Source organism: Ursus arctos, unplaced genomic scaffold, assembly GCF_023065955.2.
Source record: "Ursus arctos isolate Adak ecotype North America unplaced genomic scaffold, UrsArc2.0 scaffold_31, whole genome shotgun sequence".
NCBI lineage: Eukaryota > Metazoa > Chordata > Mammalia > Carnivora > Ursidae > Ursus > Ursus arctos.
In genome coordinates, this window is record NW_026622997.1 from 10,819,222 (window position 1) to 10,846,078 (window position 26,857).

General features: G+C 40.0%; 1 protein-coding gene across 1 annotated transcript in view; it reads right to left on the reverse strand.

The window, feature by feature from the left end:
- F13A1 (coagulation factor XIII A chain) overlaps window positions 1–26,857 on the reverse strand; it is a 165,261-nt gene that overhangs the window by 130,694 nt on the left and 7,710 nt on the right. The window contains exon 3 of the mRNA XM_026511433.4: window positions 19,637–19,825. Coding sequence (XP_026367218.2) covers window positions 19,637–19,825 — 189 coding nt within the window. The remainder of the gene's footprint in view (window positions 1–19,636; window positions 19,826–26,857) is intronic.

Consider the following 26,857-nt stretch of genomic DNA (forward strand, 5'->3'; position numbering starts at 1 on the left):
GAAGAGACTAGGTATAAGAAACTTGGTTAAAGTATCCTTACACATTGATTGGTCATTATCATTATACCTAATGTCAAAATAATACATTTGTATTATTTTAAGCCACTAAGATTATAATCATTTGTTACAGCAGCAATAGAAATCTAACACAAACACAAAACACACAGTTGTCATGTTGTGAAGATTCGTAAAGTGTCGGTTTATGAGTGATATTATTATCTGTCCTGTATCATACTCACTCAAGTCTCTTTGGGTATAAATTAGAAAAAACCTCAAGGATGAGAAATGCTATGAAGGTCATGGATCAGGGGTCAGGAGTCATCATAGATATAACATGGAAGCAAAAACAATAAGTGAGATAAACCTAGATTAGATTGGGAAATACTGACAGGAGGTAAAATAGCAGTAAGCATATAGGACTCAGATCACGATTTCTAAATATTACTTTCTATTAAAAGGAAGCAGGGCTCCTCAGATAAATGGTTGCTTTCAGGGCTGGAGCAGGGAAAATACAAGAATGAGCATGAAACAACTTGTTGTGCCAGAAAACAAGGAAGGAAGGATACTAAAGCCAGTTGGAGAAGCTTCCAACTGGCAAAATCTAGGATGATTTGAACATCAAAATAATTAATGATAGTAACAGATTTAGGTAACCCATTTAATTAAAAGAGGAAATCATGAATTCATGCAGACATCAATCAATCATTCTATCAGTAAAAATTTTGATGATGAATAGAAAAACTTTCATAGTCTCAAGGTACTTTCTTTTAAAGTACTTATTAACTACAAAGTGAACAAAGAAGAACTCTGCAGTAAGGAACCCTGACAGACACCACTGTGTTGGGTTCTGAGATGTGCTGCCCAGAGTTGCTGGGAGTGATGCCAGAAAATGGTCCTTGGTGATGGGGTGCCTGGGTGGCGCAGTCGTTAAGCATCTGCCTTCGGCTCAGGGCATGATCCTGGAGTTCTGGGTTCCAGCCCCACATCAAACTTCTCCGCTAAGAGCCTGCTTCTTCCTCTCCCACTCCCCCTGCTTGTGTTCCCTCTCTCGCTGGCTGTCTCTCTCTCTGTCAAATAAATAAAATAAAATCTTAAAAAAAAAAAAGAAAAGAAAATTGTCCTTGGTGGGTCAGGTCTCTTAGGAAATTGCCTGAGCTGAAGAAAACTGCCTCTGAAGACCTATTTCGGCTCCATAACTCCCCATGAGATGAGCCACGGCCTTTGTTAGGACTGCTCACAGCTCATCCTCTCCCTCTGCCCAAGTATTCTCAGGAACACTCTGTATTCAACTTCTTTCATACTAATTTCAAAGTCCACTTCCTGTGGAACCCAACTGCTATACATGGAATGCTGGTATCCCCATCAACTCTTCAGTTGAAATCTAACCCCCGATTAGAGGGGGACCTTGGGGAGGTGACTAGTCCATGAAGATGGAGCCTTCATGAATGGGAATAGTGCCCCTATGAAAGAGATCCTGGAGAGCTCCCTTACCCTTTCCACCATGTCAGGACACAGTGAGAAGACAGCTGCCTATGCACCAGGAAGTAGGTTCTCAACGAACACTAAATCTGTTGGCACCTTGATTTTGGACTTTTCAGCCCTCCAGCATTGCGAGAAATAAATGTATATTGTTTATAAGCCACCCAGTCTATGGCATTCTGTAGAGGAGCCTGAACAGACTAAAACACCAACCTATGACACTGCTTTCATCAAGTGATCAAAGTTAATATCATCAGTAACGGGATCTGTAAAAAATATGTGCAACCAGATAAGATTCACTGAGAAGAACACAAACCACCTTTGTGTATTACACCAAGGATACAGAACCAGATTGCAGTCATGAGGAAACATTAGACACATCCAAATTGAGAGGCATTTTACAAAATTAACTGCCTTTGTATGTTTCATAGGTGCCAAGTAATGAAAGTCAAGGAAAGACCAAGAAAGTGTTTCAAATTGAAAAAACATGACAACAAAATGCAACATGTGATTTTGCACTGGACCCTCTTGCTATAAGGGACATTACTGGGACAATTGGTGACACTCAAATAGGCTCTAAAGATTAGATGATCATAAGTTCACAATGTTAATTTCCCAATTTTGACGGTTATATAAGAGAATGTCTTTGCTCATGGGACATCAGATTGACAGCTCTCTAACGGTTCTGAAAAAAAAGCGTTTTGTACTATTCTTGTAAATTTTCTGTACAGTGTAGTTTGTTCCAAAATAAAAAAAAACAAACAAACTTTTGTGGGGCACCTGGGCAGCTCATTTTGTTAAGCGTCTGACTTCTTGATCTCAGTCATGGAATTGAGCCCCAGCTCAGCGCGGAGTCTGCATCTCCCTCTCCCTCTCCCTCGGCCCCTTCCCCTGCTCGTGCACATGTTCTCTCTCTCTCTCAAATAAATAAAGTCTTAAAAAAAAAAAAAAAAAACTTTTGCAACAACAGAACAACATGTGTACCCACAGTTTGTACAATTATCCATGTTCTTCCTTTTTTTTTTTTTTAAATACCATCAATGATGTAGGCCTTCCAGTCTCCTAAGGAGACGTGTGGAGCGCTCTCTCTTTGGAACACCAATATCAAGTCTCCGAAAGTATGTACTGAAGGGCTACCCTCCTGGTTGCCCTGCACTAGGCAACAGTCTATCTTTATCAACAGGCAAAATACAACCTTTCTTTTTTTTTTTTTTAAGATTTTATTTATTTATTTGACAGAGATAGAGACAGCCAGCGAGAGAGGGAACACAAGCAGGGGGAGTGGGGGAGGAAGAAGCAGGCTCATAGCGGGGGAGCCTGATGTGGGGCTCGATCCCATAACGCCGGGATCACGCCCTGAGCTGAAGGCAGACGCTTAACCTCTGTGCCATCCAGTCGCCCCAAAATACAGCCTTTCTCCTCAAGAAGCATCAGCTCTAGGAGAATGCACAACTCAGTGATGAGGAGCAAAATGTCAATGAAGGGCTCAGCCTGTTGCATAATAACGCAAACAGAGTCCAAGTCTGAAGAAATCAATAGGGGGGTGGTTACTTAGTAAATCAATGAAATAAGGATGGTGGAGCACCCAGAAGGCCAGGGTTACAGTGTCATGTAAATCTGGGGGAAATGAAGAAGAGAGAGAAAAAAAAAAAAAAGACTTCTTTCTAACTTCTGAAGATGATTACCTTATAGTTGTGCCCTAAATAATCAGGACTGTGATTTTTTTTTCCTGAAATTTTATCTCGGTGGTTATAAACACAAGTGCTGTCTTTATGAATCATCTTTATTTTTAAAATTTGGCTAACACTCCACTCAAGTGTCTTTGACATGTTTAAAGCAATTTGTTTCACAAATATGAAAGTTAGAAAAAAATGAAATGACGGAAATGAAGTGTAATGGAGACAGTGTGTCATTTTCTATCACTTAGAAATATGTTGCACAAATAAAAAAGTTGTTTGATGGAATATGCCAAACTAGCTGTCTCCACTACTTCATGTCCATCATTTTAGTCATAGAAACTTTGTTTTTGTCTCTTTCTGTGGAATTAATTGCCTCAAATACTAAGGGTTCTTGTCTACCCTGTGCACTGTAAGTTCTGGTGAACTTACAGCATATATGTCAACTCAACTTTGAGATGCTGGACTTCAAACATGGCTTCTCTCTTTGGGAGCCAGTTAGGAGATGGAGAGGGAAAGACATATTGCCTTTGTATTTTCCCAGTCAAGGAAACAGGACTTGAAATAGCATTCATTCTTGTAAGTCCAAATGGAAAGCATAACACCTTTAATGGAAGAGCTGATAGCATTGTGCTGACAGCTGCTTTCCAAAACAATTTTCTGCACATGTGTTTCTCTCTGGACCAATACCACAGCACACACTTCATTAGCCCCTGGACGGCAAGAAGGAGTAGGCCCCAAGGATTTTCATTTGCAACAACAGAACAACATGCGTGTCTGTCTCAGCTGGCTGGGGCTGCTGTAACAAAATGGCGTAGACTAGCTGGCTTAAACAATAGACATTCATTTCTCACTGTTCTGGAAGCTGGAAAGTCCAAGATCAAGGCACAGGCAGATTTGGTTCCTGGTGAGAACCCTCCTCTTACTTTGCAGATGGCATCTGTGTCTTTACATAGCGGTGGGGAGATATAGTTCTGATCTCTCCTCTTCTTCTTAAAAGGGTACAGATCCCATCATGGGGCCCCACCCTCATGACCTCATCTAATCCTAATTATCTCCCAAAGGCCCCAGCTACAAAGACCACCCCATTGGGGGTTAGGGTTTCAATATAGGAATTTGGTGAATGGATGGGGGAACACAAACATTCAGCCTATAGTAATGTCTCACCTCTCTTCTCTATCTCCTCTCCCTTACCAACCCCCTTTGGACTGTCCTGCCAGGACTATACCTTAACCAAGTTCCTCATACCTAGTCTCTTCCCTGAAGGAGGAATCAGTAGAATTCAGATTCTGAATATTGGGTGGTCCTAGCATTTCTCACCTGATGCTGGACCTGGGATCTGGAAAGATCATGGAAGGGTACAGGGTCCACTGAATGGCAAGCAAAGACAGGAATCCATCCCCATCTCCAAACTGTGTGCAATGAATGGAATTCAACCATGGCAATTTTTTCACTTAAAATGATAGGAAATTATTTCCATGAAGAATAAATACAGAGGTGAAAGGAAATATGATTAGTCTTAATGGATATTTGAATTTTATCAAGAATGGATTAATTAAATCTTGTCACTAGCTATTAGCTGGGACCGGTTCCTTCAGAATCAGTTGCCAAAAACTGATTTCGTGGGGTGCAGTGTGGCAATTTTTGATGACCATGTGCTGCCAGGGAAGGCAGGTGCAAAGGAAATGCCAGCATAGAGACTTCTGAGCTGCCCAATGGGCAGTGCAAAATTGTTGATACATTTGCAAGACTACTGTCTCAGTTTCCTCACATGCAAAAGGTAGATTATAATTGTAACTACCTTTTATAACTAGATCACATGCACAGAGAATGATCACAGACCTGACCTGGGATTCCACACTGGTTGAACCACACTCATAGACTTGAACATGTTTATTCCCCTATTTATTCCAAATTTCCATTAATGCTGTTCCTGTCCAGTCTTAGTACTCTCCCAGGTGATCTGATTAAACGTCCAGAGAATTCAAGGTTGCCATCGCCACCCAGAACCCTGAGGGATTATAGAGGACTGTAGCAATACCTTGTACAGCTCCAAAAGAGGTCTGGAGAGAGGTTTAGCTCTCATCTCCTGGGGTGCAAAAGTGGTTGCCTTCCCCCTCAGCTCCCTGGGTAGCTTGGGTCTCTTTGCTCCTACAGTGAGGAAGTGCAAAGGAGCCCACACTATGCCTCAGATGGCTCGCTGGGGCCTGCTCCCAGCGCTGTGCCTGTTTGCCCATCTCCTGTTGTTGGGTCTCCTTTCCTTTCCTCTGCCTCATCTTGAATGGATGTCTCTGCTTGACCTCACCTATGCTGGAGGAACTCACGATCCCAAGTCTGCACTTCCAAAGCCAGGTCAACAGGGCACCACACACAAACCGATGCTCTTGGCTCGTCATGTCTTCCCTATCTGAAATGGTTTTTCTGGGCCCTGTTTGGACACTTATTCCAATTTTTTAACATCACAAGATTGTTCTCTTTTCCTCTCTACATCCCTTTAGTTTTCTAGTAGCTTCCTCTTGCCTCAGCTCTGATTTGGCAATCATATATCCAAGATTTGCCAAGGACAGCCCCAGATTATGCCTATTTTCTTAGCATCTCATTTATTTAGTCGCTCCTTCCCTCTCAAAAGTGTCCTGGCTTGGAGGATCATTATAGGGCCACCCTAGCTGTGTTCCACTGAGCTCTATCAGGCCCTGGGTTGACCTTGTGCAAGAATGTGTTTGAACACTTTATTGGTCATGGGTAGTTTCCAGACCTATAAGACAGTTGGGCAAAGCGATGGCTATGATACTTTCCAGTGCCCAAGTATTTATGATTCTGTGATTCTATGAAAAGCACCAAGCTTTGGACTGCTTCACCTTTAGCAATGAGCAGACACACAGAGTAAAACATTAGAGAGACATGCTTTTCAGAGCAGTCGATCCTGACTGTGTGGTGGGCAGTACTCCTGGGCTCTTCTCCTCCTCCTTCAGCTACTTGCTTCTGCCTTGAATACCAGCTCAGCCCTCCGTCTCTTTCATTCCACACACTTTCAACTTATGGTACCCTATTCTCCGGCATCTCTTCATACCTGATTCCTGATGCTTTTCATCTTTTTCCTCAATATTTATTGTTGGAATATCTTGTTTCCTCAGGACATTGCTCTCTGCAGAGTGTCAGCTAGTTACTCTGCAGAGCCAATTTGTGCAAATTTACAAATGGGTCAGTTGGACAGTATTATCTGTCCTGACAAAGCATTTTCAGTTTTCTAGGGAAGCTTCAGATATTATGCATTAATTTGAAGGAGTAACTACAATGGAGGAATTCAACATGCTGTTGCTGGAATGCCTTTCATGGCTCATCATATAGGTAGCTGCCTCTCTACCTGACTATAGATCTGTCAGGTGGGAGTCATATGTTGGTGAACATAATGCATGAATTAATGAATGAGATTGAAAATCTATTTTTACTATAATCCATTTTATTATCATTCTACACATTCCTCCCTGGAAACCTTGATTTTTAAAGTATATTTGGTTTCCCAGTTCAGAGTGTGAGAAATCAATCATCTCTAGGCTATCAGGAAAACATGGATTACAGATATCACTCTCTCTCCTCCCCCTACAGGCAAATTGGGTGAGTAAAGTAAAGGGACGTGAATATCATTCAAGTCTCTCTTGAGCCTTCATGTGCACAGAGACCTACACCATTTATTGAGCCCCTTTTAAAATGCTCCTGAAAGCTAATGGTGACTTAATTGCATTCGACCATGTTAATGAGATTCTGCTCTTTGACAGAAGATAGTTTTTCAGGGCTCGTGTTTTAATCTGACATGATGAAGTGGATTGCTTAGGGGCGATAATGATTCTGCTGTGTGGAGAATCCAGACGCCCCAGCTCACCTCTACAAACCCTGGGGAAGACCCAGCAGAAGGGCTCTGAATTCTAGTTAGTGCAAACATTCACTAAGCAAATAATAACTGGAGGCTGACTCCATAAAGTGAGCACATCTCTAATGGCTTGTCAGGATGGGTCTCCAGACCACAGCAAGCTTCACGAAACTCCAGGAGCGTCAAGAACCAGTGGTACCCAAGCTAAATATAGCCATGAGATCTGATTCAGTTCAGGATTCCTTTTCTCATTAGAAATATGTGTACATCAGCAGAAAATACATGCTTAGGTTTCCAATAATACCTTCCTCCCAGCCTGGAGGGTACACACTTCCTGTTCCTCTTGTGATACTCCCAATTCCTCAAAATCCATCTCAAGACTTAGTTGCCTTGTCCCAAGACTTCATCCTTCACCTCTAGCCTATGTCCCTCCTATCTGCCCGCCTCTGTCACACATTTCTGGTAAAGAATTGTGTCAGTTCAGCGCTTGATTTATACCACCTGGTTGTGTTTATTGTGGAATTCTCATCCCAACCGTAGTAAGCTCTTTAAGGACAGGGATGGTGTCTTAAAACCCCCATGGCATCTCACACAGTGCCGGACACAGTGGAGGTTTCTGCATCAGAAATTCACTGCACTAGTCATGACATGAGATATTATAAAGACACTTAAACAGAAATGGAAAGGAAATAGGGAGATGAAAGAAGCCGCATCAAGACCCCCTGATGAGCCTCCAACAGTGCAGCCGACCAACCTCTAGGTGGTTATGCTACACTTGAGCCAGAGTTAGGCAAGTGCATTCAGAGCATCCAACCTGACCTCCTGAAGGCTGAAGAAAACCCTATGAACCCCTACACAAATTGCTATACTCACCTCCTGAGGATAACTCTTATTACTCCCTTACTCCCCTAATGGGTAAATACAAAAACATCTACCCACAGGACTATGTGTAGGTGTATACGAGAGAAAGAACAAGAGTGAGAGCAAAAGAAAAACAGAGAGAGACAGAGATGAAAGAGAAATGACAGAAAGGATAGAAAGCATCAGAAGGGCTGAGATATTGAGAAAAAATAAAAGGTGAAAAGGATAGCAAAGGAGAGGTGCAGCTATTTATAGCTTGCCTGTGGTCATCTAACACCTGTCTGGCTCTGGCTGCTGTTATAGTAATGCTTTATGAAGGTTATACTGCCTTAAGGAATACTGTAAGGATTTAGCTTTCCTATGTAGTTGCAATATTCAAAATAAGCCTGGTAATTGGGTCATCTTATTAGCAAGCAACTATCACTAAGGAGTTCCAAGAGCTTTCTAGTCAGTCCCTCGTCGGTCCATGTAACACACTCACAGAGTAATGAGAGGGCATGGATTATGAATAATTAGTCCATTTTTATCCATTCTTCAGTGGGTTTTCATTCCACTTGGACACTGTCTCTCTTTTCACAGATTGGAGACTTAAGAGCAAGGTGTTCACAGTGGACACATTCATTTTCATTAAATGTTTTGCCCCTCCTTTTTTAACTTCACACACTGCAAGAATGTCTTAGAATTTATGTGGAAAAGCCAGGTAATGCCCATGCTGAATAATCCCTGAGTTCAGACCATAGGTTTCTAGTCATGTACAATTTCAATTATGTGGGTGCTAATTAGTCAAGGTTATGAATTCCCACAGGTGAAAGAGGTCAATGTAAGACACAGCATGAAGACAGAAAGAGAGGGCAGTGAGGGCAATGGCAAATTAGGAGAATAAAAAAGAGGGAGAAAGGGGAGGAGAAAGTCAGGCATCTATGTAGGATTCTCATTCTAACCTCCACAGTGTCTTATGAATGTGCCACACAGCATACTTAATGTTACAAAACACACTGGCTTCACTTAGAAACTCGGCTCTGCAGGATGGGATGTGGGTCACAAGGCAGGGCCAAGAGGACTCCCCGCAGGTCTCTCACACTAGAATATGGATGTTGATTTCTACTACTTTGAGACTAAACAGCTTCTGTCACTTCAGCTAGAACTGTAGGCAAATAATTCCCGGCAGAACTTGGCCTGTGGGTTGTCAGGGTTCCTATTTGATTAATTAAGCTGTCAGCATGGATGTTGCAAACATTGGATATTTTTGTTTGGAGGTTCAATGGTCATTATCTTTGTTTTGCTAGCAGGAGAGAAAAGAGAGAGCCATGGCTTCCTAGTTGCCTTTTTGACAGCACGTTCTTACTTAGTAATAGTTCTTCATTGGAGAACCTCACTCAGTGCCACTGGTCCCGACTACAAAGTCTTTGAGGGTTCACCTTGCCATCTTCTCTCTCACTGCCCTCTCTTCAGGCCCAGGGTGGAGGTGGGGCATCACCAGGGAAATAGACAATAGTGGGGAAATTGATCCCATAAAAAGTTGGAGTCATTCATATCTACACTCAGGCTAAGCCAGTGCCTCAGCCAGTCTCCATTTACAGGTAGACAATCAAGGAGCTTAGAGGAGAATAAATGGATTAATCTTCCAAAAAGTGTAACGAGGATTAATTTTACTATTTGATTACAATCTTTGTACTGTGTCTGCCTTCTTTAAAAGATTATTTATTTATTTATTAGAGAGAGAGAGAAAGAGAGTGGGGGGGGCAGAGGGAGAGGGAGAGAGAGAATCTAAAGCAGACTCCAAGCCTAGGGTGGAGCCTGACATGGGGTTGGATCTCACGACCCTGAGGTCATGACCTGAGCCGAAATCAAGAGTTGGATGCTTAACTGACTGAGCCACTCAGGCACCCTGTGTCTGCCTTCCTTTGTAGGTCCAAAGTGGACAGACCACGCTGCTAAGATTCTGATCATCTAAGAGGAAGTTGGGGACAGGGGACTTCCCTTTCCCTGCACAATCCTGGGTCAATCACTCAACCTCTATGCACTCTGGTTTTCAGATTTTCAGTGAAGCTTATTCCTACCCTCCCTGCTTCCCAGTGTTGTTGTGAGAATAAGAAGGCAAGAAGGCGCTTTCTTATACATCATCTCCTTTAATCCGTAAATAGCTGCTAGAAGTAAATATTTTCAGGTGAGGAAATGTAACTCAGGGATCTGTGATTCTATTGGTGCTCTGAGTGGTGGAATGAGGACTCTCACTGGGTCTGCCGGACTCCAAACCCTCCCCATCCACTGCGTTGCTTCCTGGATCCTTTATCAGAGGAGCTGTCATCCCTGAAATGTCTACACGCATGGCAAAGTGTCAGTCACCGTGGCATAAGACTTTTCCTCAGACTATACTGCATTACTTTACTATAAGTGAGTCTTATTTGACCATGGGGAAAAAAAAACCAACAAAAAACAAACCACAATTTCACTACTTCTTGTTGTAAAGGTAAATTTTTTTAAAAAGGGGAAAAATCATACAGAATGATGTATTGCACATTTACCCTGTCATCTATTAGTAAGATTCCTTTCCCTCCCCAACTCTCTTACTGATGTCCCTGACAAGAATCTCAGCCCTCCAATTTATCTTCCATGCTCTGCCACAGTAATCTAAAAAGAAAACACTTAGAGCTTTTTAATATACTCCTTTTAAAAACTCTTCCAGTAGACGCTCCTGGCTGTTTATAGAATAAGACATAAACTTTGAATCAGGGTGTATGAAGCCATCAATATGTTTCCAAGTTTTTTTTCTCCACTGAAATTCACATTCTTTTCTATGACATATATTTTTCCCATTCCATTGGGTCAACTCCTACTTGTTTTCTTCGAGATCCAGCTCTTCCTGGGGGACTCTTCCAACTAGTCGTACAGTCGATCTCTCTCCCCAATATGTTTCCAAGCACTCCACCCAAGAGATTGGCATTCAGCTTAACTTCTAGTGTGCAGGCTGTCTCTTCCAGACTCTTTGAGAGCAGAGGATGAACATATATTAATACTCTAATCCCAATATAGTGCTCTGCCCATGAAAGGTGTTCGGTAAGAGTCTAATAAACACATTCAAAAAAGGAAAGTAAATCGACTTTATGATAATAGAAGCCAAACAAAAATCTGGCAAATAAATACATAAATGTAAAAAAAAAATAATCCTTTATGAAGAGAAAAGTTACTGAGTATAAGTGCCAAATTTATAGTTATTTTAGTGTTGGCACAAAATCTAAAGTATCAAAAAAGAAAAAAAACCCACATAATATACTAAGTTACCATAACACAGAGACTACAGTATTCTGCAGAATTAAAGTAATTTGTAACAGTAATTCAGCATCTCCTAGAGTGAGTTGTGTATTTTACTAAAGAATACAATGAAAATAAAAATATGGTAGAGTAATGTTTGTAGTAAAACAATTTTGAGAAGCATTAGGCTAAAGTTGATTCACTTTTTGACACTGTGCATCCTCAGAGCCTTTAATATACTAAGGTGTGTTGAGATTCTCCAAGAAAAGACACAAAAAACAGCATGACCTAAATGCATTTGACCATGGAACTTTTTTTTTAAGGAGTCTTTCACATGACACGTGTTCATAGAGAACACACTCTGGGAAACACTGTCCTAGTTTCTTAGATGCCATTATTTGTCACTTCACAGAGGCTTAAAAATGAACACACTTATCGTTGATGCAGAAACACACAGAAGGAAAAATTTGAAATGACATCCCATATAAATGCTGCTTCAAAATGATGGAATGGGTAGCCTAGTTTTATTAAAACACAGCATGAAATAGTGGAGAGAGCATAGGCTAAGAAATGTTTTTCTACATCTTACAAGCTGCACAATTTGGGGCAAGAAAGATCTCGGCAGACAAATTGCGCTCTGTCCATGAAAATCACGGGTGGTGATTTTATCTGGACATTCTGAACCAAAAATCTATAGGGGAACAGAAATCTTAAAGGGTCTGGGCTATGCTCTCAGATATAAGAAATGTTTCTTTGCCCTCCTCAGCTCGTGCCACACCTGCTACGTCTTTGAGAAACTTGAGGTCATCAGGCAGGCATGACCTCTCTCTCTACCTAACACATTCACATTCTCTCTTACCTTCTTCCCAGCACCCTCAGAGGACAGGGATTCTTCTCCCTAGACAATCTCTCATCCATGCCTCTTCACTTCCTCCAGGATTCTGCCTCAGCCACCCAATATTTCTCCTGCATCTTCAGGATTCTTCGTCTACTGGCTCCATCCCCCATGCCTCCATACACGTTAAAGTACCTTCAATTCTAAAAAAAACACCCAAACCAAAACACCACCCTTTCTAACCTACGTTCTTCCCACGTTACTATCCAAATTGTCTTTTCTTCTGTTCCAAAAAGATTAGTCCACATTTACTATGTTCACTTTTCATATCTCATTTACCTTCAAACCATTAAAATTTGGTTTCTCCCTGAGTAACCAGTGTCCCCATAACTCCTGAGTCCAGTGGGAAGTCTTACATCACTGCATCTCTTTGTTGTAGTTGAGAAAGCTGGTCACCCTTTCTACTTTAAACACCCAACTCGCTTGGACTTAGTGTCACTGCACTCCCTGATTTCCCTTCTGTGTAACCGACCATGTGCTCTTTGTCTCCTCCAGGGGCTCCAGCTCCTGGACTGATTCCTTAAAAGTTGTTTGCTCTCAGGATTTGAGCCTCAGTCTGCTTCTTACCTGATTTACTTTGTCTGAATGATTACTTTGCCTGTCTATGATGTATGAACTCCAAGCTGATTCCCTAAACTTCAGAGGTTGTCTACTGGACATGTTTATCTGGAAGTCCCTCAAGTACTTCAAACTCAGAAGGCACAAACGAAATCACACGTATGCCTCCACTATTTCACTGGCGGAAGTAGTGTGCACTGTGATTAGGAATGTCCGGTTCAAATTGGAGCCCCAGCACTCTCCAGATGTGACTTCAGGCAAGTCACTTATACCCCTCCAATTTGCATCTCATCTGAAAAATGGAGATGACCATAGTCCCATTCCCAGAGGGGTGGGCAAAGAATTAAACGGGAAGTACCCAGAAGCTCCGCACAGTAATCAGTGCTGGTGAGATAGTGGGAGCCACTAGCATCATTATCATTTCCCACACTCATCTCCCCCCCCCATTTCCCTGCATTCTTTATCTCATTTGGAGTTGCCAGCCTCTATCATCATAGGTATACGACCCAGCAATCTCGAAGCTACCTGACTCTCCTCCCCTCTACCTTCACAGACTATGAATCACAAGTCCTGTGGATTTTGCCATCCAAATGTTCCCCAAATCCCACCCGTCTTCTCCATTGATACAAGAGCTGCCCTCGTCCAGGCTCTAACTCTCTCCAATCTTGAACCTCCAACTGAGAATTGTTAATGTCACTTTCATCCTTAAAACACATCAGAGTCTGACACCCCAGCTGGCTTTTGAGAAATGCTATTCAAGAAATGAGTGAAATAGAAATATTGAAGTGTTGAGGATAATTCAATGTTTTATGTGGTTAAGAATGCAGAATATGTGCAACTGATATCACCCTGTAAATGGCTGGACTCAGGTTGAACGACCTCAGTGTGCCATCAGTAAGGGCTGCCCTTTCAGGCTCACAGGATGGCCAAGCTGGAAGGGATTTCTAGCACACAGCACTGGGTGTCTACCAACATCTGCTCTTAATGCTCCCTCCTCCCCTCCTCTGAAAAGACTGGAAAGATGAAATAATTTCATAGTTTCTCTTATAGATAAGGGTGGCAAGTGAGACGTGAATAGTTTGCTGGGAGCTTCCAGAAACGCTTTTGTTGTCCTGATGGGAGGAGCAGGCTTTGCTGATGCCATCCCTCCCCTTTGCTTTCTGCTATAACCAGAAATGTGAAGCCTGGAGCCATGGGAGCCACGGCAAGACTGAGGAAAAGGCAAGAGAAGCTGCGAGGTGCTGTCCTGCACACGTTGGGTTCCTGAGACTGGGCCCAGGGAGCAAGGAAGTTGCTCATGAACCCTGTCATTTTCTTGGAGGGATCACCGGGTAAGGCTGTGTTGAGGGGGATGGCTGGTAAGGAATCCAGCTCAGAAGTCTCTCCTCAGAATGACTTTCCCTCAACAGAGTTTCAGGTAAGTAGGGGGCCCACGTCAAAGCAGAACAAAGTAACACCACAAACTTCCTGTTTTCACAGCCGCAGCTCCAGGTCAGCAAAACCTATAACGAACACTGCTCCAAATTCCTTCCGTGATTTGTCATGGCTTTAAGCGCAGAGGTACAAAGACAGAAAAGGCCCCACAGAGCACCAGGCACATTTTTCAGCCACACCCACCTACTCAAATTCATGAACAGAGATGTCTGTGCTCTGCCAGCAACTAATGAACGCAGCTATCAAAGCATGGGGACAATCTGTAGCTCATGCGTGGGAAGTCATGGCCGAGGAAATGCACTCATTCCCCTGTTCACCTTCTCTACTGGGAGGACCCAGCAAACAAAGGATAAATCTGGGACCATCTGAGAGTCTATTTACTAAATGTTTAAAAAGAAAGAAAGAAAGAAAAAAACTTGATTTAAAGGCAGGATACCTTGTAAATAAATGCTTTGGTTCTGAAGATAGTAATAAAGGTAACTGCAGTGTTTAGCACATCCCGTCTCATCTGACATGAAGTCACAGGGAAAGAGAAAGGAACAATAACAGAGAACCGAATGCAAACTGCAAACAAGAAGTGGAAAGTGACTTTTTCCCTGTGTTTTAATATGATGATAGCTTGCTCCATGCAATAGTTATATTCTTTAAATTAGTGCGTAAATTGATATTTGTTGATAAATCTATAAACACTTCAAAAGAAATATTTGAAGAGATTCTTTATGTGTTCTTTAGTTTTTACAAAGCATTCTCTTTCCCGTGTTTTAAATCACTCCTACTTTCTAGGTTTGCTGAAATTGAGGTGCACCTGCATGTCTGTATAAGACTTTGTGCTTCATTTCATTTCCATTGCACATTTGATACTCTTGTCTCTTCTCATTATAACAATTACTTTTAAAATCCAATTTTCATGGCTTTAGTCAATCCTATTGAAACACATATTGCATTTTTTCATTTTCTTTTTTTTCTTTTCCTTTTTTTATTTTATTTATTTATTTATTTATTTATTTATTTATTTATTTATTTATTTATTTTTGAGTAGACTCCATGCTGGGCAGGGAGCCCAAGGTGGGGCTTGAACTCAAGACCCTGAGATCAAGACCTGAGCTGAGATCAAGAATCAGAATTAACTGACTGAGCCACCCGTTGCATTTTAAGAGAAAAATCTCTGAGCCCCATGAGTGTCCCATGTGTTCTTCTTCTTCGGCCCTGGTCCTACCACCATCATGAAACCTCAGGCAGTCAAGGCACCCCCTGAATGACATAGATGCACAAAGGACACCAAGTGGGATCAATCCTCTATCATTGGTCTTTTAAAGCCCTTTACAAATGTGTTTGATTTCTCATACACTAAAGAGTAGAATGTGGAATTTTGGTTTTTTTTTTTTTTTCTTTCCTAGTTTCTGCGGGAAATTTGGAAATACAAAATCCTCAAATGTAATAACACCTATTACAGGCTACACATATTGGAATACAGCTTAACTCTAAAAGTACACATCGTGGGCTCTGAGAAGGATTTAGAATACGTGTTGGTTTTTAAAATATACAGATTTTTATCTCAGAGGTAAATTTGCTATGTTTCCCCTCTCCCACCTTTTTACTGGAGGAACAAAGGTAATACAATGCCTTTTGTGGAAAAGAAGGGAGGACTTCACATGCTCTCTGTGGTGATGCTGTGTTCATGGCCCTGACCTTACCGCTCAGGACAAGGCATCCTGCCCCAGGGGCTCACAGCTCTCACTGGGGACCCGATCTGACACTCATCTTGTCCTCTTCCCTAAGACTTCCATTCTTATAACTGTTTTCTGAGTGGTCTGTGGGAAAGAGCCTCAGACCTCAGTCAAGTCCACTTCAGGGACAAATCTTTCCTCCCTCTTCACCACCCTAAATATTTGACTATAAAGGAGATAAAAAAGTTCCTGTGTAGGGGCGCCTGGGTGGCACAGCAGTTAAGCGTCTGCCTTCGGCTCAGGGCGTGATCCTGGCATTCCGGGATCAAGTCCCACGTCCGGCTCCTCTGCTGGGAGCCTGCCTCTTCCTCTCCCACTCCCCCTGCTTGTGTTCCCTCTCTCGCTGGCTGTCTCTATCTCTGTCGAATAAATAAATAAAATCTTTAAAAAAAAAAAAAGTTCCTGTGTAGTTGCAGCAAAACCAGGGACAGAGCCTCAAACACGTATTTGTTGACACACAGGTAGTGATCATTGCACTACAAAGGTGCGAAGGGCAGTTTAATCAAATCTAGTCCAAACAAGTGTGCGTGTATACACACACACACACACACACACCCCACACACATATACACCCAAAAGTGATAAATGAACTTAGGGAAAAAACAAAAGTAAATGTTGATCAGATTTTAAAGTACTCTGAAAAATATTGGCTGTGGGTTCCTTTCTCACCTGAAGTACTCATTATTAAAAAATATCAATAATAATAGTCTGCTCCCTAATATGTAATGAAATCATGGTTATTACATTTCGCCTAACACACAGGAATGGTAGTTTAGTGTTTCTCATCCCACAATTCGGATGGCAAACAGTTCTGTGCAGAACCCCACATTGTCCTGATGCTGTTTATTCTCTCAGTGATCTCTTTCCTCCTCTCCCATTTCCACTCTGGCTTCAACCGATTTTCCCACACTTATGTACAAATTTGTAAATGAAAGGGAATGCACACCATATACCTGAAGTAGTTAGGGGTCAGACATTTTTTTCTAAGGAACTGTTGTTTATTTTTAGCTCTGATGTTATTACTTTTAATTTCTCATGTATAAATATATATATATATACACACATATATATATCCCCACAGAGATCAATAATTTCACCTAGATGCCTACATATAATCATATCATCATGCTTGCTTTTTGTCTCTTCTCGTTGCTAGCTTCCCCTTTCCTTTTGCTTCTCCCTCCCTCATTCTGGCTACTCTCCCACAGAGGAATGCGTGTCATCCCCTATGTTTGCTCTTCTACGCTTTTCTCCACTCACAATATTCTACAGACCTAGGCACAGATACAGTTGCACCATGTAGAGAAGATCATATGTACTCCTCCACTTTTTGTTTCCTCACCACTACTGCACTTGAAATCATCCTGAATAGGTCTAATTCATTCTTTTCTTAAAGTAACCATCCATAATGTGACTATATCACAATATAGTCCACCATTCCACTCCTGAGGGGTGTTTATTTTTATGTCACGATAAACAATGCTGCAGTAAATAATACCCATCTTTATAAACTAGACTTTAAATATCTTTGGCGTAGATTTCCGAGAATGGAGTTACTGGGTCAAAGGCATATGTCTTTTTAATATTAACAGATACTGCCAAACTGGTTTCTAAAAAGGTTATGAAATTGTACACTTATACTGGCAACATATGTCTTTCCCAACATACGTGCCAGCAACAGATATTACAGTTTTTTTTTTTTAACTTTTGTCTGTTGGATAGAAATGACTTTGCTTGGCTTTCCCAGTCTGCTAGTGAATTTGGGCATGTTTTCATAAGGTTACAATTTATTTGGATTTTCTTTATTGTGAATTGTCTCCTCATATACTTGGTCTATTTTTCTATTGCTTGTCTTCAGATTGTCAGTTTGTAAGAGTTTTTTTTCCTACGTTAACCTTTATTTCTGATGTATGTCCTGAATATTTTTCCAGCTCTGTCTTTTATCCATTGACCTCATATGTGATATTTTGTCATATACTTGTATTTTGGTCATTTGATCATATATATGGTCATCTGTAGTATTTTGGCATATATAAACTAAATACATATACATGTAAAATAATATATATATAATTATACATGTACAGATAAATATATGTTAAATACAAGAATATGTTAAATGCACATACTTACATGTAACATACATATACTAAAGTACCAAGATGTAAACTACTAGTTACGTCAACATCATTTAATTTATTAAAACAACAAACAAAAAACCAAAAGCCCACAGATTTTTCTAACTCCATGAAACCAATAACTGTATTAAGTAATCTACATACTGACATCAATTTCTGGATTCTCTATTTTTCACAAAACACTTCTTACAGTATGTTCTGATAGATGCTTCTGATAGAAAATGTTCTATTATTTATTTTCTTTGTATTATTTTCTTGATTATTGCCAAGTGATTACTCTTACAAATGAACTCTGTTATTTTATTCAAGACAAAAAAAAATCCTCCATTGGGATTCCAATTGGAAATGCATTATATTTACATACTAATTTTGGGAGACTTTAAAAAATTAAGATATCATATCCAAAAACATACTTGCCTTTTCAAAGTTTTTTTCAAGTCTTTTATTAAGATTTAGTAGCTGCTTTATCCGTGTTATGCATCTTGTTTTTTAGAATTTATTTTTACATTTCATAGTTTTAGTAAGTTTTATATCTGGAATATTTTTTTTCTAATTTCTATTTCTAGGTTTTCAATGCTAAAGAGAAAGACTATTGACTTTATTTATCTTCTAAATAGCCATCTTACAAAGTTTTATTAATACCGTGCTTTTGTCCTTGAATCTGTTGGGTTTTCTATATATATAATCATAGCATTAGCAAAATATAGGATTTTATTTTCTCAGTATTTATGAGATATTTGCCTTAAATTGTTCATTTGCTAAAATCTTTGAAGCAATGTCTAAAAGAAAGTAATGGTGATAGTAGCCATCTCTGTCTAATTTCTCATTATAGTTAAATTAACTTTTTGTCACTTAGGATATCAAAAGTTGTTGGTTTGGGGTAAATAATTTTTACTGTAATTGAGATTTCTTTTTTGATTTATTTAAAGTCTTTAAAAAAAACAGTTGCTGAATTTCGTCATGCTCCTTTCATTGACTATTGATTTGATTGCCTGATTTTTTCTTTTCCTTTATTTATATATAGGATTATATAGATAGTTTTTCTGATATTGAGCCACCTTTGCTTTTTTTGTGCATGTGTTTACTTGTTATATTTGTAAATTTCCAGGGAAATATTTGCTAAAATGTGTTAAATGATAATGACTATAATTTAAAGGGTTCCAGGATCAAATTAATTTGGGAAACACCCAACCCAACAGAGTTAAATGTAATTCCCAGAACTGTTAAGTTAATGTGTACTATCAACCTACAAAAGGAGATTAGAGTACAAAGTGTTTAGTGAACTGTACCTGACTATTATCATCATGAGCCATCCCACGGAAGTAGATTAGAGCAGAACGAAGTTTGGGAAATGCTTGTATGGAGATTGTATACTAAGAATTGAAAATAGTTTTAGCACATAATACCAATGAAATCATGAAAGTAGAATTGATAAATTAAAAGCCACACGATAGGATGGGGAAAAATAATTAACTAACATTTTGTACCAATTATACTCACTTTTATTATGCAAGATTTTTACCTGGCTAGGCCCAAATTATTGATGTTTGGCATTATACAGACCCATCTTAGAGCATAGGGTTGTCCCGGGGCTGGATGTAGCCCCACCTCCAGCCAATTGTCAAAGTATAATTCTAGGAAATAAACAATTGCACCTGTATCCCTCTCTACTATGCCACCCATGGTATCATGACTATCATGACATGATGACACAGGCAATCATGACATGGCTTGCGCATGGCACTCACCAATGACGTATTCCACTCTGAAGAGATCCCTTCTGGGGTCATATGGGCGATTGAAGTCAATCTGGATGAAGAAAGACTGTCCTCTTCGTATAATCAACTTGTTGTTTTCATACTTGTCAGTGTGGTGGTCCATTTTATTGGTGTCCCATCTCTCCTTGAACAGGTGAACATTTGTGACATGAAGGTAGTCTACACATAAAGAAAATGATTGAGGGACACCACTGAGTAATTTTGATACAACCTCAAACTCAAAAAACAAGATTGTTTTTTCTGATTCTTTAGGTATTGAGGTAAGGTCTGTTGGATAAAACTCTCTACAGGGGGCTGATATATTTAAGAGTCATTCTCTTGTAACATTTTGCCTTCAAAGAGGATTTTAAAGGCTTCCCCCCCCGCCTCTGATCTCACTTCATACCACAGGGCACTCACTTGGGATAGACAGAGCAGTGCTGATGATGCCTCCCTATAGGTCTAGGTACGGAGAAACTAGCACCAGCGTTCAAGTCTTCACATTCCCAGGCTCATGCTGGCTTTCATCATGACTACCACCTCACTATGTCACTAATTAGGAATAAGCAGGGAATAGCCACTTCAATTTTCTTATCTTTAAAAAGGGAGGAGTTAAATCTGACAAAGCCTCAAGAGGATGTTTCAAGGTCCAAAGTTGACCTTTAATCCAAAATTCTCCTCTTACTTCGGGGAGGGTCAAATACCCCTCCTTCTATAATTCTAAAAGTAGATCTGGTCCCTCAAAGTAGGAAAGAAAAGAACAGGTGTGGAGACAGAACACTGACATTTCATTGAGGTAGATACAACTGCTTCCACTTTGAACATGCAGAAAGAAGCTTCACATTCCCACCAATCTGGACGTCAAACCCTGGTCTGATGCAAAAATCTATAGGTTTTTGGAATTGGTAGGGCAAATGTTAGTTATACATTTATTTGAGACATGACAGTACTGGATAAAGGTTAGATTCCCTTTCTCCCATCCCTCTGCAAATGATCGCTGAATATAGAGGTAACTCTACCCATCTACACTGTAGTTTGCAAGACCTAGTCTAGAGATAGATTGCTATATGCACACTTGGAGTTGTAAAGGGGAATTAAGGAGAGAGGCTGGTGGGGGTACACTAAACTTCTGCCTACCCTGACCCAGTGTGCTGCATGGTTTGCCCTCAGAGCTGTGAATACTAAGTGTACGCAGAGCACAGCTGCTGAGCCTGTACCCACACTGCAGCATCACCCTGAAAGACTCCAGTGCCCTCCTTTGTGTTTACACAGGAATCCTGGGCAGGACCCTCTGTCCCCTCTGGTCTCATTTTTTTTCATAGGCAAAACCAAGAAGTTGACTCATTAAGATACTCTCTAGTACTAAAGACCAGGAGTTCCTGAAACACTCTTGATTAATTCAAAGTCCAGGTAATCCTGAGTTTGAATCTCAGATCTCTTAATTACATCGGTAAAGTACGTTGCCTCACAGAAGCTGAGTTTTCTCACCTTTCAAATGAGGAGAATAATACTTTGAGAATTTCTACAAAAATTCAATTATGTAACAAGACAACGGCTCTGGCATGATGCCTGGCACATAGCGGGGCCATAGGCTTACTTATGGCTAGCTTAACTATAAACTCTGATGGAGCCATGGCGTATTTTACATGATGTGGTGGACTATTCCAACTGCAACATTACAGCACACAGAAAGTGCAAGATACAGTTTTATTTTTACCCCATTGCAGAACCCTGAACATGGTCCCCTAAAGGGCACTTTCCTTCCATTATGCTGTGGGCAGAAGACGTTTAATTCTCTAGACCTCTCTCTTCCAAGCTGCCTTTCCCCTAAGTTCTCTGGCCTTATTAAGCTCACAACCCCTAATGTGAAGCCAGCTTCACAAAGAGCTGGAGACTCATAAATATCTTAGTTGAAAAGGACCTTAGTGATCAACTCATCTGGTTCCCTTTGAGCGGTGTGCCTTTCAAAAATGTTTTTGTTTTGTTTAAATGTTTAAAAACAGAATCCTCATAAGTGGTTTTAATCAGGTCTCCTTTCATCGGCACCAGTGGAAGGAATGCACTGATATTATAGCCTCACAGAATCTATAAGGGCAAAGGCACTTTCTAGACCATGTGGTAGACCTGCTATGTACTGCATGAAACATCTTGAAAGTCCAAATGCTTAAGCTTTTTGTCTTCATCTGAACAGGAAACCCACTATCTCACAAGGCAAACAGTCCATTTTTAAACAATTTTAATTATTTGAAAAGCCGTCTTAAGATGAACTGACATCTGCTTCCTTGTAATTTTTCTAACCATGGACCCTGGTTCTGATTTCTGGGTAACTATAGACTACATTCTATTCATTTCATCTGGTACTCCTTAGGTATATAAAGGCTTCTATTCCTTTGACTAAAACATTCTCCATTTCCTCAACTGTTCTTTTCCAGAAATTTAACCCTCTACTCTTTTCTGGAATATATTTCATTTTATAAATTTCTCTCTTGTTGCATTTTTCCTAGAATTAAGTACATTATTCTAGCTATGGTTTTTCCAATGAAAAACAGAGACTGCTACATCTTTCAAAACAAATAGTATATTTCTATTATTTCAGTCAAAGATATCATCAGTATTTTGAACAGATTTACCTTATTATTGATTTAAATTAAACATCCGTTAAAGCAAAACCTTTAAAGATACATTCTGGTGTCATTCCTACCAGTAATGCATAATGATTCAATCAAGACCCCTAGAAGCCAGCCATATCTATGTAAAGCCCAATTTTAAGGCTTTACATGTATTCATATTAATTTTCATCTTATTGAGTTTGGTTAATTTGTTCCAAGCTCTTAATATAATTTTAGACCCTAAGCATATATTCAGTATATTTAATATTCTCCCCAACTTCTTGTCCTCCAGGAATTTTATGTATGTCATTTTATGTTGCCTTTCAAGATGTGAATATAAATGTTGATTAGGTCACTGCCTAATAAATACAAGCTAGATTAATACACAATGGTAGATACTAAAATGTGAACAGGTAGTTATGACATAGCACCATAAATATTCTGATAAAGCAGTATAGGGTATTGGGTGGAGGACGGTAGCTGGGAGGTATAAGGAGCCTATAACTCAGGTTGGGGGAGTGGAATTAAGGAAGTTTTTTGGAGGAAGTGAGGTATATAAACAATGGTCAGAAAGATGAACAGGTTATCCAGCTAGAAAAAGGGGTGGGGAAGGATGTTTCAGGGAGAGGGGAGTGAAGACTGAGGCAAGAGAGTGTGTGGTTTACTTAAGAAATTGAAAGATGATTGGTTGGCTGGAGTGTAGTAGTGGGACCAAAAAGGAGTAGGCGGGAGCTGCTCCTGAAAGCCCTGTAGACCATATTAGGGAATTTGGACTTTAACTGCATTGGGGATCCTGTGAAAAATGTGAAATAGCAAACTGACATGTCTATATGTATGTGTGTGTGTGTGTGCGTGTGTATGTATATATATAAATTTCAACTGCTTCTGGGAACAGAGTAAGAAAGGAATAGATGGTGGCAGCATCGGAGGTGGGAAGGTCAGCTAGGAGGCTGCTACAACATTCCGGGTGAAGGATGGGGTGAGTCTAGTCTGCCTGCCGGTAATGAATGCACTGCTCCTGGAGCACTGCCAGGATTTGTCTCATGTCATCCCACCTCTGCTCCCATGATAATGTGAGCCTGAAAACGAGTATATTAGTTTTATGCTTTGGCTTCCCAAGCAGCTTTGACAAAGGGAAAAATAAAGCTGGAAGGAGAAAGTCAAGTATTTTTTAGTATCTGGTTCTCATTGGTTTTATTCTTATTGCAAATGGAAACTCTGGCTTTCTAGATCCATGAGTGTGTCCAATGAACCTGGTTAATGTCCAGTGAGTCTGGTTAAAGTCAGTCTATCCTCAAAGTAGTGTAATGCAGTGCTACTTTGGAGGAATATTGATATGCACTGCGAGAATAAGAGTTCCATGTTTATTTTTATTTTTTAAGATTTTAATTTATTTGACAGAGAGAGACAGCCAGCGAGAGAGGGAGCACAGGCAGGGGGAGTGGGAGAGGAAGAAGCAGGCTCCCAGTGGAGGAGCCTGATGTGGGGCCAGATCCCAGTACGCCGGGATCACGCGCTGAGCCGAAGGCAGACGCTTAACGACTGAGCCACCCAGGCGCCCCAAGAGTTCCATTTTTAAGCCAGTTTGGGAAAGGCTGACTTAACCAAACTCGGGATTCTTGCAAGATTTATGGGAGACTTTTATTGATGTAGACTATAAATCTTCTACAGGTGCCATGTTTTCCAAACTTAAATGACCATGGGAACTATTTTTTGTAGAGATCAGTGTTTTGCAGAATATGTTCCAAGAGATGCTTCACTATTTACTAATTGTGCAACCTCAGGGAAAGTTATTTAATCTCTCTTCCGTTCTTTATCTTTAAAAAGACGATGAAACACTTGCCTTATAGGGTTAGTGTAAGGATTAGATGAAAAAATACATATGTAAAGTGCCTTAGTACAGTGTCTGGCACCTAGTAAATTCTCACAAATTATTTTTATTATATTAGCATTGTTATTATTAAAAGAGGAAATAGCATAGTGGATGAGAGCATGGATTTCGGAGCCAGACTGCCTGGACTCACATCCCAGCTCTGGCTCTCACTATCACTGTGACTTTGGACAAGTTAAACAAACTTGCTGTGCCTCAGTTTTATCATCTGCAAAATGGCGGTGGTGTGGGGATTAAATGAGAGAATGCTGCATTTCTGGGGTGCCTGGGTGGCTCAGTCAGTTAGGTGTTCCACTCTTGATTTTGGCTCAGGTCATGATCTCAGGGTCATGAGACTGAGTCCCGCCTTGCGCTCCATGGTCAGCTTGGAGCCTGCTTGAGATTCTCTCTTCCCTTTCCCTCTGCTCACCTCCAGTGCCTTCTCTCGAAAGAAAGAAAGAAAGAAAGAAAGAAAGAAAGAAAGAAAGAAAGAAAGAAGAGAAGGAAAGGAAAGGAAAGGAAAGAAAGAAAAGAAAAGAAAAGAAAAGAAAAGAAAAGAAAAGAAAAGAAAAGAAAAGAAAAGAAAAAAGAAAAATGCTGCATTCCCTGTATTCTGGGAAGACAGGCTTGCTTTTCTTTTCTTACATTTCCATAGATGGATGAAAAATTTTCTCCTCTTCATTCCCAAAATATATTTTTCCTTTTTTAAATAAAAATTTATTATAAGTAAGCACTTTGTGTCGTGTTAATATAGGTGATTTTATTTGTGGAACTGTAAGCCCTTTGAGGATAAAACCTCACCTTCACTGTACCCGGGACAATGTGAAAAGAAGCCATAGTAAATATGCCACTTTTCACTTTAAACAAATGTAATGCCTGAATTGGAGCTTGAAGTTGGCTATCCACCATAAAATGGATACTCTATTTATCATAGGATTAACCATACAATCTTTAAATGTCATTTATCAGACAATTTCATTCTTAACGTATACCAGTTTCAGAACCATATATAGTATATTGTTGTGCAGTGTTGAAGACAATGATCTGGGGTTTTATAACATGAGGCCTCCAGACCAGCACTTTTCCAGACTGGAATAAAAATGCCATGCTCTGATAGCACATAACTCATATATTGCTTAATAACAAAAGGTAAGCAAGAGTACTAATAAATTCTTTTGAGTATATAAAACCCAAGCCAAAAAAAAAAAACAACAAAACCAATGGTTCCATAGTGAAAACAAATATATATATGTATGTATATATATTTATATTTTTCACACAAATATATATTAAATAATAATATTATTATATATTACGCAATGATAATATATAAAATAAACATATGTTAATATATACATGAGGAATTTGTTTTAAAATAAGGCAGTCTACAATGTTATCATTTTGATAACACTTCATTCCAAGTATGGAGTTTTTAAAAATGTTATTTTTTTCTAAGTGATCTTTTCATTCTCTACTGCAGTATCTCTCTAACAGGTCAGTGCCTTCAGAAAAAAAGAAAAAAATACATGGAAAGTTACAGTGGTGCCCTATGTAGGGAAAAACCAAGGCGGTGATAAGCAAAATTGCCCTGTGTAATTTCTTAAAATGAAAATCCATATTAAATAATTTAAACCAAGGAAAACATTTCATTTAAAAAAATAAAACTTGAGGGATGCCTGGGTGGCTCAGTCGGTTAAACATCTGACTCTTGGTTTTGGCTCAGGTCACGATCTCGGGGTCGTGAGTTCGAGCCCTTCATTGGGCTCTGCACTCAGCATGGAGTCTGCTTGAGATTTCCCCTCTCTTTGTGCACCTCCTCCTGCTTGTGCTCTCTCTCTCTTTCTAAATAAAGAAAATCTTAAAAAAAAAAAATAAAAACTTGACCAAAATATGGAAGATTAAAAGCAGTGCTTGAGAGTTTGAAGAGCTAATGTTCTAGACTGTAGTCAAATGGACAAGACATATGGAAGGGTAATAGGCAGGGTGCTTTATCCTTTAAAGGTAGAAGGAAATGACAGCCCTATTGCCCTCCTCCTAGTGTAATCTGATAGCTCTCCAGATCTGCTAGGGGGGTGAGTACTAAGGAACAAGGTGAGGTCCTAATACCACTAATTAAACATTTCTTTCATTGCTCAGGGACAGTCACCCACACAGCAACCTTTGTATTTGGTGTTTACAATACCTAATAATAACAAGGGCTCTACAGATGTTGGTCATAAAATATAAGCATAGATATACAAATATCATAGTTCTTTCTATTGTCCATTTTGCTTAGAGTTATCCCTCTTCATGCAGTAAACACTCAGTAAACATTTATTAAGCTGGCATATTGATTTCTGGTTTTTTTTTTATTGGATTAACAAGACATAGTTTAGATTGAAAGAGGCCTTCTCATCATCCAGGCTCCATTTGACACAAACAGGAAATGAATTTGCTTCTCCCTGTCCAAGCCCAGTTCCTGGCAAAATGGAGCCACTCATTGCTAAGCTACTTTTTGTTTTTTGTTTTTTTAGAGATATTGTAGCTGGAAGTTGGCAGCTTGCTCTTTCAAAGTGACAGCTTTCAAAAAGTCTACCTAACACAATTTAGCCTAGTTCCAAACACACCAGAAAATGGACTGTTAAAAAAAAAAATCTCTCCTCATGAGCCAGCTGCCTCCCTGTCCTCCTACCCTTTCCCTAATAGGAAAAAAAGTAGATTATTTTCTCCTTAGGTTGTAAAAATATTCTTCCG